The sequence below is a fragment of the Cherax quadricarinatus genome, chromosome 24 (genome assembly GCF_038502225.1).
Source record: "Cherax quadricarinatus isolate ZL_2023a chromosome 24, ASM3850222v1, whole genome shotgun sequence".
NCBI classification, from domain to species: Eukaryota; Metazoa; Arthropoda; class Malacostraca; order Decapoda; family Parastacidae; genus Cherax; species Cherax quadricarinatus.
The window spans coordinates 26635194-26651399 of record NC_091315.1 but is presented as its reverse complement, the minus strand read 5'-3'; the positions used below and the strand labels follow the sequence as shown (position 1 = coordinate 26651399).

Genomic DNA, 16206 nt, shown 5'->3' with positions numbered 1-16206 from the left:
TCCACGTCTTGAAACCCCACATGACAACTGAATCACATTCTATTATCTACAACTATATACATGTACAAGTATTTACATGTCCCACTTATGTTTCTAGAACTCCATGATTGTATGACACTCCATAAAGCATGGATTCATACAGAGTGCCACCCCACACTGGTGACACATGAATCGTCTGTCCTTCCACTGTTGGGGTCATTTTTCTGCGAATACTTCTTCTTTGGGGTAGGTGGTATTGGTATCAGGTAGTGACAGTTAGGGATGATTCGGTCTGGCACTTCCCAGACTGGCTGTGGTTGTGGTACATGTCGCTGTTGAGGGGCAGGTACAGGTGTGGTACCATACTTTTTTGCTATCTGTTTTATGACATTCAGGGAAAATTCTGTGAAACGTCGTTTTCCCGTCTTTATTTCGCACATATTGAATGCATTGAGCACTGCAATGTCTACAAGGTGGAAAAATACTTTTATATGCCACTTGTGACTCCTACGCACACAGTCAACTAACCCTATCATCATGTCACACTTGTCGACTAGTCGCGTATTGTTCGTATAGTCGACCACAACAGCTGGCTTGACACACATTCATTGGTGTCCCGGTTCACTTTGTCTGTACCATCTCGTTTCTGTGGATGGTTGACAGCAATGTCACGTCCCGTTTGTCACGTCACATCAGTGCCATGACGTCATTGGCATGAAATGCTCGCACTGCACCGTCAACACTGCCTCCACTGAACCTTGGCATATGTTTTCTATTCTTTCTCACTGTTCCACATACAGTGGACCCTCATTTTTCTTAATCCATTTCAGAGAGTGTGACTAATCGCGAAATTGACGATTTGTGAAACCATTTTCCCCATAAGAAATAATGTAAATCCAATTAATCTGTTTCAGACTAAAGCTACTATTAACCAAAAAAATATTTTTTTTTACATGAAATATAGATTTACATGCACAGAAAACAATGAGACATGAAGAATAAAACAATAACATCACACTTACCTTCATTGATGACTCTTGTTGGTGTATGAATAAAATATGTCATTACATATGTTAGGAATTGTGGCAGCAGCAGGGGCATGTGGAGGCAGGACAAGATAGTCCTTCAATATGACACTAATATTAACTCTACAGCTTATTTATCTATCACAATTCATCTAATATGACATGATGAACAATATTAAACAACCACCCAGGGAGGTACTACCGTCCTGCCAAGTGAGTGTAAAACAAAAGCCTGTAATTGTTTTACATGATGGTAGGATTGCTGGTGTCCTTTTTTCTGTCTCATGAACATGCAAAATTTCAGGTATGTCTTGCTACTTCTACTTACACTTAGGTCACACTACCCATACATGTACAAGCATATATATATACACACCCCTCTGGGTTTTCTTCTATTTTCTTTCTAGTTCTTGTTCTTGTTTATTTCCTCTTATCTCCATGGGGAAGTGGAACAGAATTCTTCCTCCGTAAGCTATGCGTGCTGTAAGAGGCGGCTAAAATGCCGGGAGCAAGGGGCTAGTAACCCCTTCTCCCGTATAAATTACTAAATTTAAAAAGAGAAACTTTCGTTTTTCTTTTTGGGCCACCCTGCCTTGGTGGGATACGGCCAGTTTGTTAAAAAAAAAAAAAATATTAATAACATAGAAACATGATATATACTCTAGAATGAATAAAAAATGTCATTACGTATGTCACGAGTGGTGTGTTCTGTTGTTGGGTGTATAAGGGCCACTGAGAGCCGGCGGTGTTGTCAGTACCCCTATATAACTCCAAAAGCATTGGAGGAGTTAGGTCCATGCTGTCCTTTTTCTATCAATTAATCACTTAACTTGCTACACTGTTAATGCTACACTTTATGCTGCCTGGCACTATAGCCTTTATTGACTCTTGCTGCTTTAGTATTATACATATAGAATCACTGAAGAAGGTACATTCTCCCCTCTCTCTTCCTCTTCCACTTTGGTATTTTGCTATGAGTTCTTTCTTGAATTCTATCGTGTTTCTCACCTTCTTTACCAAAGGCCTGGCACTAGGAGCTTTCTTTGGAGCCATGGTGGCTTATTTAGCAGTTGCAAGCACTAAAACGAATGGAATATTATGAAATGTATGAACGAGTGGTATCATCCTCACTCGCTGATAAACAATGGCACACTGGCTGTGAATGGAGTGTGGGGCCACTCGGGGCCGTACATATGCTTCTGGGACAAACAACTATTTGCGAGTCAAACGACAATTCGAGTCAATATTCTTGCGAAAAAACGTTATGATTTTCGAGAATTATGACTTCTGATGCTTACGAAAAACGAGGGTTCACTGTATATCAGTATTATTCACATGCAGGAAATCAGCGAGCATAGGGCTTGTATAGCAGTTGTCTGTGTATGACCCTTGCCAAGGTATGGTTCCATCTTGCGAACATCACCAGAAATGCCCAATATCCATCTGTCATCATCGTGTGTGTTTCTCCAGGTGTAGACAATGACGTTCAACACAAGACCACTCTCACAGTCACACAACAAAAAGTTGCTTGATTAACAGGCGCGTCCCTTGAACAGAATCAAGGACTCGTCGACAACAATGTTCTTGAAGGGGTAAAAGTATGCACTGAATTTATGCTTCATATACATAAACATTTCCTGGATTTTGTATAGAAGGTGATTTCTGTTGGGCCTATTCCTGTCTGAGAAGTGCAACATTCGTAGCAACAGTGAATATCTGTTGCAGGGAAGGTGGTCATGGAAGACAGGAGTACTGATGAAGTAGTCTGTAGACCAGTAATGTGCTATATTTTGCTTATATGTATGTGGCATAAGCATGACAGTGGCAAGGAATAAATACATTTCAGGCACAGTTGTAGCTTTCCACCCATGCAGCCGTGATGATTCTGCAACCTTTGCGTTGTCCATGATATAGCGGTAATAACTGTTCATCTGGGTCACTATCAAGTTCATTAGAGGCTTGTCAAAGTATAACTGGAAAAAATCCAATTCTGCAGACTCATTCGTTATGGGACATTCTGGAAGGAAGCTGAGAGACCTTTACCCACTCTGCCTGAGGTATCCTAGCAAGTGAGCCTGTCTCCTGTATTATTCCAGTGCTTAACAGAATAGGGAATAGCATAAGAAGATACAAATAAAAATGTCGGCTCTTCCTAATTGTGAAGCAGAATATGGTTATACGTGATAGTTTTAGTTTTACCCTACTGTAAAACTATGGTTATACATAGTTTACTTAATAACATAGAGCGAGAATATAACACATCCTGACGGAAAATTACATAATATAACAATTGACCTATGAGACTTATTACCAAGGGGAAGGGTAGATGTTATCAGTAACACGGACTTGTACTCTTAATTCACCGACCAGCTGACCCGAGATTCACAATGCGTGGTCCACTATACACATGGCTGTCCAGGGCTCCTGCTCATCGGACCTGTCACCAACCTCTCTCTCTCTCTCTCTAGCTGTTTCCTTGAGCTTATATGGTCCTTAAAGCACCCCCCTTTCACATAAGGTGCAGACCACGTGTTATGACCTGACACCATTTCAAGAACAAAAGACCTGACTTGAGCCAAGAGGCAAGTCTGATGGCTATTTGCCAAGGCAAGGTGTGTGACAATTTACTGGAGTTAGGTCTCCCTTAGTGACTTCACAAGCACTACATCACAATGTCACTGCCACTCGCATCAAAATCAAAAGGCTGTGGCACAAACATACTTTGTGCAGTTCCACTCATGGTCACATGGTGCTGGGTGGATCTGTGGCATAGGGCATGGGGGAGCAGGAGGAGGGACAGAAGTGGAGGCAGCACATGGCTGAGGGTGTGCCATGCACTCCTTTGTCTGTCCACCCACTGTGCCCCAGGCACCATGGAACTTGCCACCACCACCACCTACATTCCTGCATATTCTCCTTCATTATCACTACCAGTGACCTCCCACGAGCCTTGGAGATTGCATATGGCACACTGCCTAAACTGTGACGATGCCTAAAAGTATATTTCACTATTGAATAATGAATATCCCTATCACTAGACAAATCCTCTATTGGCATAAAATCAATCTCATAGTCACTTTCACTATAACTGAAACTGCGGGGAAATGATAGTTTCCTCTTGCATGGTTGACTATGGGTAGTAACACTGGCAGCTCCAGAGGTGCTTGGCCCAGGGTCTTGTGTGGCCACACTGGCCATCCCAGAAGTGCTTGACTGGGGGTCTGGCATGGCCACACTGGCTACCCCAGAGGTGATGGGCTGAGGGTCATCTGGGTTATCATCGATATTTTCACGAATTCCTTGATCATTAGTGGCCGCATTGTTGTCATGTTCTATGTCACTTTCCTCGAATAAGAGAGTGTTAATACGAAGAGGCGTGGGTGAATCACGAGTGTTTGCCGTGATGTTGACCTAAGATGGGGCTGAATGTAACTGGTGCTACCATGCAGTACTACGGGGTCCCCGATTTTCTTTCATACAGCGCACACAACGCAGAGACCCATTCTCTCATGTCTAGGCCGCTCAGGCCTATCGCGCCAAATTTGAAGCCAGGAAAAATAAAACGTAAACTTACGTTCGGAGTGCTAGCGGTAAAAATGTAAATCTACGTTTGGACAGTTAATGGGTTAATATACTATAAAATAACCATTTGGCATCATTACAAAGTGGGAGAAACTTATCCCAGATAACACAAGGAAGAGCTGAGCAGTGGCATCTCATTCTCAGTAGTGCCTCTGATGCCATGACAAAGAAGCATGTCACTCTGGGGTGCTATAGTATACTTTTGCTATTATTGACAATTTTGTTGTTTTAGGTATCACAAGTTTCTTTCAGAATTATATAAGAACACACTACATATCAAAAAAACCTAATACAAACAGGCAAAAGGGAGGAAACTAGCATGATGGGCAATGGGTGCTTACAGTGCCTGGCATGCTAAGTTGATACACATCGTCACCCAGTGCCAGGTTGTCTCCCAGCGAGGCAGGGTGACCCAAAAAGAGAAAGACAAAAGTTTATCATTTTACATGTAGTAATTAACCCTTTCAGGGTCCGTCCTGTAGATCTACGGCTTTACGTTCAGGGTCCAAACCGTAGATCTACGCCAAAATTCTAGCGGCGCCAAATTTAGCACGAGAAGGCTGGTGGGCCTACATCTGAGAGAATGGGTCTGGGTGGTCAGTATGCACACCATAGAAAAAATCTGGACACCCGCATGGCATTGTGGGAACGCCGGCAAAGTAGCTTTGTTCATAGTGTCTGGCAGCAAGGAAGCTCTCACTCCCCACTCACTCTCCGGGCAAATTCTAACTCTCCTCTTCACAACTTACAGTTCTAAGACTGATGGAAGTGGAGCTGAAGACGAATTCTATGGTTTTGAGCCATATGGTACCATTGTGCCATATGGTACAATGGTGCCATGTCATACAATGGTATATGGTATAATGGTATCATTTGGTACAATGGTACCATATGGTACAATGTACCATATAGTACATTGTACCATATGGTACATTATACCATATGGTACATTATACCATATGGTACATTATACCATATGGTACAGGGTACAGGGACCCTAATGGAAAGAAGTCTGTCTGACATTTTTGGGTTATCCTAGGTTCTCCAAACATATGCTGCTAAGTATGATATTCTATGTAACTTTATTTGTGTATAACTAAATAAACTTACTTATGATTCCACATGCACTTCAGTAAGTTTATTCAGGTGTACAGAAATACAATTACATAGATTATCATACATAGCAGCATACGTATAAAATCTTAGGATAACCCAAAAAAGTCAGGGCGACTTATTTCAATAGTTATCCCTGTATCTGTACCATATGGTGTCCTGTACTGTATGGTACCCTGCACCATATGGTACCCTGTACCATATGGTACCCTGTCCTATATGGTACCCTGCACCGCATGGTACACTATACCATATAGTACAATGTACCATATGGTACCCTGTAACATATGATACCGTGTACCATATGGTCAATAGGTGTTGGTGGCATGAAACACCAGCCAAGACTGAGTGAGTCGCGACACAAGCTAGCTACTGACTCTCCAGTTTCCGAGACTAAGTGCTTTGTCATCCACCTCAAGGAACACGTCAGGTTCCTGTACACTTGTAAATATATAATAGAACATTACTAATATACAACATTTTTGCATATTTTTGTTGTAAACAACTATTGTAAACAAAATAATAATGAAAATATTAGTGTTTATTGTGTTGAATACAACAGTACCATATGGTACAATGAACAATATGGTATCATTGTACTGTATGGTACAATGTACCATATGGTACCGTAAGGTACTATTGCACCATATGGTACCATTGTCATATGGTACCACTGTACCAAATGGTGCCATTGTATCATATGGTACCATTGTACCATTGTATCATGTGCCATTGTGCCATATGGTACCATTGTATCATATGGTGCTATTGTACCATATGGTACAATTGCACCCTATGGCACCATTGTACCATATGGCACCGTTGTATTCAACACAATAACCGCACTAATATTTTCATTATTTTGTTTACAATAAACTTGTAAACAAGTTTTGTAAGCAATATAATGATAAATTAGTGCAGTTATTGCGTGGAATACAATGAGTGTACACTAATACAATATACATTATACTGGTCTCACAGGCCACAAATGTTATTAGAAAAAGAAAAAAATAGAAAAGAAAAAAGTATAAAAAACGTAAAATAAAAAAATGGGATTTTGCGGAAGTCACTGATGTTGCCGCCACCCGGTCATTTTGGGTCAACTTCCCACCGCTGTATCTCGGTAAGTACTGATCAGAAATTTTTGTCTTATTACCTTCACCAAAATATACTCTTTAATTCTGTAAGAAAAAATAAAAAAAAAAAAATTTCAAAATTTCTTGGACACTGGAGCACCACTTCAGATTTTGGCCTTGGACCCTGAAGGGGTTATTAGTCCCTTGCTCCCAGCATTTTAGTCACCTTTTATGATACACACACATGACCCCTGTGGGTTTAGGGCTTGGTTTTAGTTATAATACTAATAATACGATACGCATGGCTTTCAGAAGAATACTTACAACACCAGACAGATGGGTGTCAATCTCCTCTACATCAGATTCACTGTTATAGATTCCATCTACAGCTACCACTGACATCTGGTACGTTTTTTCAGCCTCCAAACCTTTTAGTACAATAAAATCTTGGTATAATTCAGGCTTGGTCTCCTGGTACATGCTTTCCCCTTCCAACCTGCAATGAAACATAGCCACAATTAATCTTATTAATATTACATTTTTTTTTTTAAGATACACTGGCCATCTCCCACTGAGGCAGGGTGACCCGAAAAAAATAAACTTTCACCGTCATTCACACTATCATGCCAGGTGCGTGCAGATATGACAGTTTAGATGTCACTCTAAATGGCAAATATCCCAAACCCCTCCTTTAGAGTGCAAGCATTGTACTTCTCACCTTGAGGACTTAAGTCCATATATAATATATAAAGCAGAACCCCACATCCACAAATTCAGTTTCCACTATTTCAATTATATGTGGTTTACCTCAGCCTGAAAATATGATTTTTAAGTAAAAGGACCCGAGTTTAACTAATGCCACAATAAAATGTAGCATTAGTTGCACTTAAGTTTTCTTTTACTTAACAAATTGTCGGTAGTTCTACCAACATTAATACAATCCCTTCAGACTGAAATACTGGCTGTGCCACTGCAGCCTGTAATGCCCCAACCTGCAAATTCAATAGGTCTAAGAAATTACTAACACACTGGGTTGACCTGTTAATAATTTAAGAACATAAGAACATAAGAAAGGAGGAACACTGCAGCAGGCCTGTTGGCCCATACTAGGCAGGTCCTTTACAATTCATCCCATTAACAAACATTTGACCAACCCAATTTTCAATGCCACCCAAGAAACAAGCTCCGATGTGCAAGTCCCACTCAAATCCAACCCCTCCCACTCGTGTACTTATCCAACCTAAATTTGAAACTACCCAAAGTCCTAGCCTCAATAACCCAACTAGGTAGACTGTTCCACTCATCAACTACCCTATTTCCAAACCAATACTTTCCTATGTCCTTTCTAAATCTAAACTTATCTAATTTAAATCCATTACTGCGGGTTCTCTCTTGGAGAGATATCCTCAAGACCTTGTTAATATCCCCTTTATTAATACCTATCTTCCACTTATACACTTCGATCAGGTCTCCCCTCATTCTTCGTCTAACAAGTGAATGTAACTTAAGAGTCTTCAATCTTTCTTCATAAGGAAGATTTCTAATGCTATGTATTAATTTAGTCATCCTACGCTGAATGTTTTCTAACGAATTTATGTCCATTCTGTAATATGGAGACCAGAATTGAGCTGCATAATCTAGGTGAGGCCTTACTAATGATGTATAAAGCTGCAGTATGACCTCTGGACTTCTGTTGCTTACACTTCTTGATATAAATCCCAGTAATCTATTTGCCTTATTACGTACGCTTAGGCATTGCTGTCTTGGTTTAAGGTTGCTGCTTACCATAACCCCCAAGTCCTTTTCGCAATCTGTATGGCTAAGTTCTACATTATTTAACTTATAAGTGCTAGGGTTATGGACACTCCCGAGTTTCAGAACCTTGCATTTATCTACAATGAACTGCATCTGCCACTTTTCTGACCAAGAGTAGAGTTTGTCTAAATCCTCCTGAAGTTCCCTAACATCTACGTTTGAATCAATTATCCTACCTATCTTCGTGTCATCGGCGAATTTGCTCATATCACTAGTAATTCCTTCATCAAGATCATTGATATATATTATAAACAACAACGGGCCCAAGACTGATCCCTGTGGAACGCCACTTGTTACAGATCCCCACTCGGATTTAACCCCATTTATGGACACTCTCTGCTTCCTGTCTGTGAGCCATGATTCGATCCACGAGAGCACCCTTCCCCCAATGCCATGAGCTGCTACTTTCTTCAACAGTCTTTGGTGCGGAACTCTATCAAATGCCTTACTAAAATCTAAGTAAATAATATCAAATTCTTTATCGTGGTCAACAGCCTCAAAAGCTTTACTGAAGAAAGTTAATAAATTAGTTAAACAAGACCGGCCTCTTGTGAATCCATGCTGAGTATCATTAATCAAGCTATGCTTATCGAGATGGCTTCTTATAATCTCAGCTATAATTGACTCTAGTAATTTGCCTACAATTGAGGTCAGGCTTATTGGGCGGTAATTTGACGGTAACGACTTGTCCCCTGTTTTAAAAATAGGAATTACATTAGCCATCTTCCACATATCAGACACTACACCTGTTTGAAGAGATAAATTAAAAATATTAGTTAATGGTTCACAGACTTCCATTTTGCATTCCTTTAGAACCCTTGAAAAAACCTCATCAGGACCCGGTGACTTATTTTGCTTCAGTCGGTCTATCTGCTTCAAAACCATTTCACTAGTGACTGTGATGTTACATAATTTATCTTCTTCTGGCCCACTATAAAAATTTAAACAAATATTCTCTAGCTTCAACAGCACATTTGTACAGAAGCTACTTGCTTGTATTTGACAAAGAAGTGTGATCCGGGGTTGGTCTCAGTGTTGGGAATCCAGGTGATTTTGATGGCCGGTGCTCCTGTTTTCATGCTGATGTGCTGCCAGACGAATGTTGGTTTTCCTGGAGGTGTTGCGTCAGTGTTTCGGGTCATTCGTTCAATGTAGTAGCTGGACCCTAGACCCATCTAAAAAAAAAAAAATATGGATATGCATGTTATTAAACATACCTTAAAAATTAACTACATACCTGGTTGCACTTAAACAAGCTCAGAACGATTTTTTTTTCTTTTTTAACATGTCGGCCATTTCCCACCAAGGAAAGATGCCCCAAAAAGAAAGAAAAAACTTGCCTTATTCAACACTTTCACCATCACTCATACATAATCACTGTCTTTGCAGAGTCACCAAGATATGACATTTCAGATGTCCCTCCAAACTGCCAATATCCCAAACTCCTTCAAACTGCAGGCCCTGTACAGTGGTCCCTCAATAATCGTCCGGCCTGAAAATCGTCCATTTCAGAAATAGTCCTGTTTTTTCGTCTAAATATTGGCTTGCAAATGGTCCGTTAACTCTCTAATTGTCCTTCGTCCGGGACGGGTACTCACGCTCTGAGCCGCCTGGGCCTGCCTTCCCAGCCAGTGAGTGACGGTCCCCTCACATGCTCCTACGAAATATTTCATAATATTCCATTGATTTTAGTGCTTGCAAGTGCTAAATAAGCTACCATGGCTCCAAAGAAAGCTTCTAGTGCCAGCCCTCTGGTAAAGAAGGTGAGAAACACATAATTTATGAAAAAGTTTGTAGAAAAATACAAAGATGGTGGAGTAGAGTAGAAGCAGTTGTGATAGTGGTTGATGAACATAAGAAAGGAGGACCACTGCAGCAGGCCTGTTGGCCCATGCTCGGCAGGTCCTTTACAATTCATCTCACTAACGAAACATTTTCCCAACCCAGTCCTCAATGCTACCCAAGAAATAAGCTCTGATAACTCTATCCACTCATTTGCAAGTCCCAAATGAGTGGATAGTGATGGTGGTAATAGTGGTAGAAGGTCATAGTGATGGTGGTAGAGGGTTCCTTCTTTAGTGATTCAGTGATTCTACCAACTCCTCCAATGTTGTTGGAGTTATATAGGGCTACAAAAAACACCGCCGCCTCAGCTCTTATATACCCAACAACAACACAACACAACACCTCTCGTGACATACGTAATGACTTATTTTATTCATTCTAGAGTATATTCCATGTTTCTATGTTATTAATATTGTTATTATGTCATATTAGTTGAATTGTGATAGATAAATAATCCATAGTTGATGTTAGTGTCATATTCTCCAACAATAAACTTGCCATCCCTCCCTCACACAAACAAATAGCCATAAGAACACTGCAGGTCTACTGGCCCATACAAGGCAGGTCCTTATCAAAATGACCTCTATCCAAAGCTACCCAAGAATTTACTCCCGTACCCAATGACACAAATCAAACTCAGCTCCTCCAACTCATATATTTGTTCAATCTCTTCTTAAAGCTACCCAAGGTCCTAGCCTCGATCACCCTACTGGTAAGTGTGATGTTAAATAAGTACTTAAGAAAGTAGGAACACTGGAACAGGCCTGCTGGCCCATACTAGGCTAGTCCTTCACAAATCCAACCCACTAACAGAACAAATGCTACCCAAGCAATAAGCTCAGGTGCAAGTCCGACTCAAATCCAACCCCTCTCACTCGTGTATTTATCCAACCTAAATTTGAAACTACCCAATGTTTTAGCTTCAATCACCCTATTAGGCAGACCGTTCCACTCAACTACCCTTATTGTAGATGAATGGTTCACAGAACCGACACGTTGATGAATTAGACACATATGCAACTCTTGGGTATCTTTATTAAGGAAACGCTTCGCCACACAGTGGCTTCATCAGTCCATACACAGGAGAAACTTGAAGAACAAGAGGAGAATGAGGTAATCAGTCCATCAATCTTGAATAGATTGGAAGCAAACACAGATCTGTTTGTGACTTGAAAAAGCCCACTGTGTGGGCAAAACGTTGTCAGTAAAGGATCACATTAAACTGCATATGTGTTTATGTTTCCATTGTGTCGGTATTTTATACCATTTATTTTCATCTTGAATAGATTGATGGATTGACCACATCGACTCAAGGTTGAGGGACTGATTACCTCATTCTCCTCTTGTTCTTCAAGTTTCTCCTGTGTATGGACTGATGAAGCAACTGTGTGGCAAAACGTTTCCTTAATAAAGATACCCAAGAGTTGCACATGTGTCTAATTTATCAACTACCCCTATTACCAATGTTCATTTATACATTTTATTAGTACCCTAGAGTCCTTATGGAGGGGGATTCCCCTCCCAAATAACCTTTCTTCCCTCTCTCCTCCCTGTCTTCCATTCATCAACAACAGCCAATAAAGGTAACTGTCATGTTGAATGTTCATTCTTTTGTGCATGTAAATCTATCTTTTAGGTAAAAAAAAAAAAAATTGTTGTTGATACTTCTGGGTGTCTGGAACGAATTAATTGGATTTACATTATTTCTTATGGGGAAAATTGATTCGAAAATCGTCCATTTCGATAATAGTCCCACTTCCAGGAACGGATTATGGACGATTATTGAGGGACCACTGTACTTCCCATTTCCTGAACTCAAGTCTGGTTAACCGGTTTCCCTGAATCCTTTCACAAAATATTACCCTGCTCACACTCCAACAGCTTGTCAGGTCCCAAAAACGATTCACTCCATTCACTCCTCACTGGAAGTCCAAGCTCCTTGCCCACAAAACCTCCTTTACTCCATCCCTCCAACCTCTTTGAGGATGATCCCTACCCCTAATTCCTTCCCTAGAGGTTTATACACTCTCCAAGTCATTCTACTTTGTTTCATTCCCTCTAAATGACCAAACCATCTCAAGAGCCCATCTTCAGCCCTCTAATACTTTTAGTAACTCCACACTTCCTCCTAAATTCCACACTATGAATTCTCTGCATATTTATACCACACATTGCCCTTAGACACAACATCTCCACTGCCTCCAGCTGCCTCCCCGCTGCAGCATTTACAACCAATGCTTCACACCCATATAAGAGTGTTGGTACCACTATACTTTCATACATTCCCTTCTCTGCCTCCATGGATAACTTTTTTTTATTTTTGTCTCCACAGATACCTCAACACACCACTCACCTTTTCTCCTTCATCAATTCTATAGTTAACCTCATCTTTCATAAGCCCATCTGCTGACAAGTCAACTCCCAAATATCTGAAAACATTCACTTCTTCCATACTCCTACCAATGTGACATCCAATTTTTCTTTATCTAAATCATTTGATACCCTCATCACCTTATTTTTATCTATGTTCACTTTCAACTTTCTACCTTTACACACCCTCCCAAAATCATCCATAAACCTTCGCAACTTTTCTTTAGAATCTCCCATAAGCACAGTATCATCAGCAAACAGTAACTGTCATTTCCCATTTTGTATCTGATTCCCCATAATTTAATCCCATCCCTCTCCCCAACACCCTAGTATTTACTTCTTTTACAACCCCATTTATAAATATGTTTAACAACCATGTTGACATTACACATTGCTGTCTAAGACCTACTTTTACTGGGAAGTTATCTCCCTCTCTCCTATACACCCTAACCTGAGCCTCACTTCTTCTTTTCTTTCACTGCACCGGCCATATCCCACCGAAGCAGGGTGGCCCAAAAAGAAAAACAGAAGTTTCTCTTTTTAACTTTAGTAATGTATACAGGAGAAGGGGTTACCAACCCCTTGCTCCAGCATTTTAGCCACCTCTTACAACACGCATGGCTTATGGAGGAAGAATTCTGTTCCACTTTCCCACTATCGCTATCCTCATAAAAAAAAAACTACAGCATTTGGTAAATTACTACCTATTCCATACGCTTGCAACACCTGCCACACTGCTCCCCTATCCACTCTATGCCTTTTCTAAATATATAAATGCAATGAAAACTTCCCTACCTTTATCTAAATACTGTTCACATACATGCTTCAATGTAAACACTTGATCTACACATCCCATACCCATTCTAAAGCCTCTTTGTTCATCTTCAATCCTGCTCTCTCTCTCTTACCTCTAATTCCTTCAATAATAACCCTACCATACCTGGTTCACTTTGGTACATGGACAGTGATAAGTGTCTCATTTGAACAGGGTAGTCATGTCCTGAGGAGACCCTGGAAACACTAAAATATCCTTTAACTTGTGAAATATTTGGAAATCTTTGACATTTATCAGTAATTCATTTACATTATTAAAACTAAGTACCAATCCCACAAGGTACTTCATTTATAGCAACTCATTATGTGAATGTTGATTATATAGTTTGACTTTACAATTCAAGGTTAGGCACCTGAAGCAAACACAAATCCTGAAATCCTACATGTTAAAATGTTCCTGACTATATTTCTTGTTACTCTAGCCTACTTAATAACACATTGGCCTCCTCCTACCAAGGCAGGGTGGCCGGAAAAAGAAAAATTTTCATTGTTCACTCCATCACTCTTTCCAGAGGCATGCCTACACTACAGTTATAAAACTGCAACATTAACACCCTTCCTTCATAGTCCAGACGCTGTACTTCCCCTCTCCAGGACTCAAATCTGGCCTGCTGGTTTCCGAATCCCTTTATAAATGTTACACCTTGCTCACACTCCAACAGCATATCAAATCCTAAAAACCATTTGTCTTCATTCATTCCTATCTAACACACTCATGCATGCTTGCTGAAAGTCAAAGCCCCACGCACACAAAACCTCCTTTACCCCCTTCCTCCAACCTTTCCTAGATCGACCCCAACCCCGCCTTCCCTCCACTACAGATTTATACACTTGAAGTCATTCTGTTTTGCTCTATCCTCTCTACATGTCTGAACCACCTCAACAACCCCTCCTCAGCTCTCTGGATAATAGTTTTGGTAATCCCGCACCTCCTCTTAATTTCCAAACTACGAATTCTCTGAATTATATTCACACCACACACTGCCCTCAAACATGACATCTCCACTGCCTCCAGCCTTCTCCTTGTTACAACATTCACCACCCATGTTTCACACCCATATAAAAATGTTGGTATAATTATACTTTCATACACTCCCCTCTTTGCTTCCCTTAACAAAGTTCTTTATCTCCACAAACCCCTAAGTGCACCACTCACCTTTTCCCTTCATCAATTCTATGATACACCTCACCTTTCATAAACCCATCTGCTGACATGTCCACTCCTAAATATCTGAATACACTCACCTCCATACTCTCTCCCTCCAATCTGATACCCAATCTTTCGTCACCTAACTTTTTTTAATCCTCATCACCTTACTTTTTCCTATATTCACTTTTAATTTTCTTCTTTTACATACCCTACCAAACTCATCCACTAACCTCTGCAACTTCTCTTCAGAATTTCCCAAAAGCACAGTGTCATCAGCAAAAAGCAACTGTGACAACTCCCACTTTGTGTTAGATTCTTTATCTTTAAACCCCACACCTCTTGCCAACACCTGAGCATTCACTTCTCTTTCAACCCCATCTATAAATATACTGAACTAGCATGGTGACATCACACATCCTTGTCTAAGACCTATTTAACCCTTTCACTGTCGCAGGCCCCTTTCTGAAACTCATTCTATGTCGATAAATTTTGGGGAAAAAAAAAAATTATTTTTTCTTATGAAATGAAAGAGAATCTTTTCCCGATGGTAATGACGCCAAAAGTACGAAATTCGGCCGAAACCTCATGGAATTACACTCCCGCAAACTTAGCGGTCTCGGCGACATACGCATCGACGATTTTGCCGAATTTGAGCCCTGTTTTTGGCCAATTCCGTTGTTCCAGTTGACCAAACTCATAGCTATTTCTTTAGAACTCCATTTTTGCTATCTGTTGAGTACAAGAAACCACCCATTTACCGATTTGAACTACCAAATAAAGTGGTCAGAAATTGGCAATTTGGCCAATTTCATGCAAAATAAAAAATATGCCAATTTGAAAATAGGGTCTAGAATAAACAATGTAGACATTCTTGGCACTAAAATAACATATCCTCTGTTCATTAATCACGTCTCTAGGCCCCTCTTATATTACTATTGCTTTCTATTTTGATTTTTTATTCATACAAAAAAATACAAAATTTACTGTTATGCAGACTACTGTATTATTGTAAAAATGGTATAAATAATGTCAGTGCACTAGTGAAAGAATATTCGACTCCCCAGTTGAAGTGTATTGGACATGTGTGATTTGCTTGCACCTGAACATTGGTTAAAATCAAACATTTCCGCTACTTTGAGCTCAATTTAGAGGTCATTTTCATAGCTAAAGTAATGAAAATCATCTCTATTTCTGCAATATGTTTTCCATTTTATCACCTGAGACCATGAAAATGAGAATACAATGATAAATACTATACAAAAGTACACCTCAAAGTTGGCGCTTTAATCCAAAAAAACGGTCTTTTTTTTTTTTTATCATTACGCACTGCATGCTGCAGGATTTTTTTGTGGTGAACACTGACTACACAGACCCATTCACATGTGCGCCTACCAGCTTTCTCCCGCTTGATTTGAAG

General features: G+C 40.2%; 1 protein-coding gene across 6 annotated transcripts in view; it reads right to left on the bottom strand.

Annotated features, from left to right (window-relative positions):
• Positions 1–16206, bottom strand: part of Nrg (Neuroglian) — a 434360-nt gene that overhangs the window by 61966 nt on the left and 356188 nt on the right. For all 6 annotated transcript variants that reach the window (XR_011392382.1, XM_070088294.1, XM_070088293.1 and 3 more), the window contains 2 exons: positions 9584–9765; positions 7100–7271 (listed from right to left, as the gene is read on the bottom strand). Coding sequence is in view for 5 of the 6 variants with exons in the window: in XM_070088294.1 (XP_069944395.1) it covers positions 7100–7271; positions 9584–9765 (354 nt within the window). In the remaining variant the exon portion in view is untranslated. The remainder of the gene's footprint in view (positions 1–7099; positions 7272–9583; positions 9766–16206) is intronic.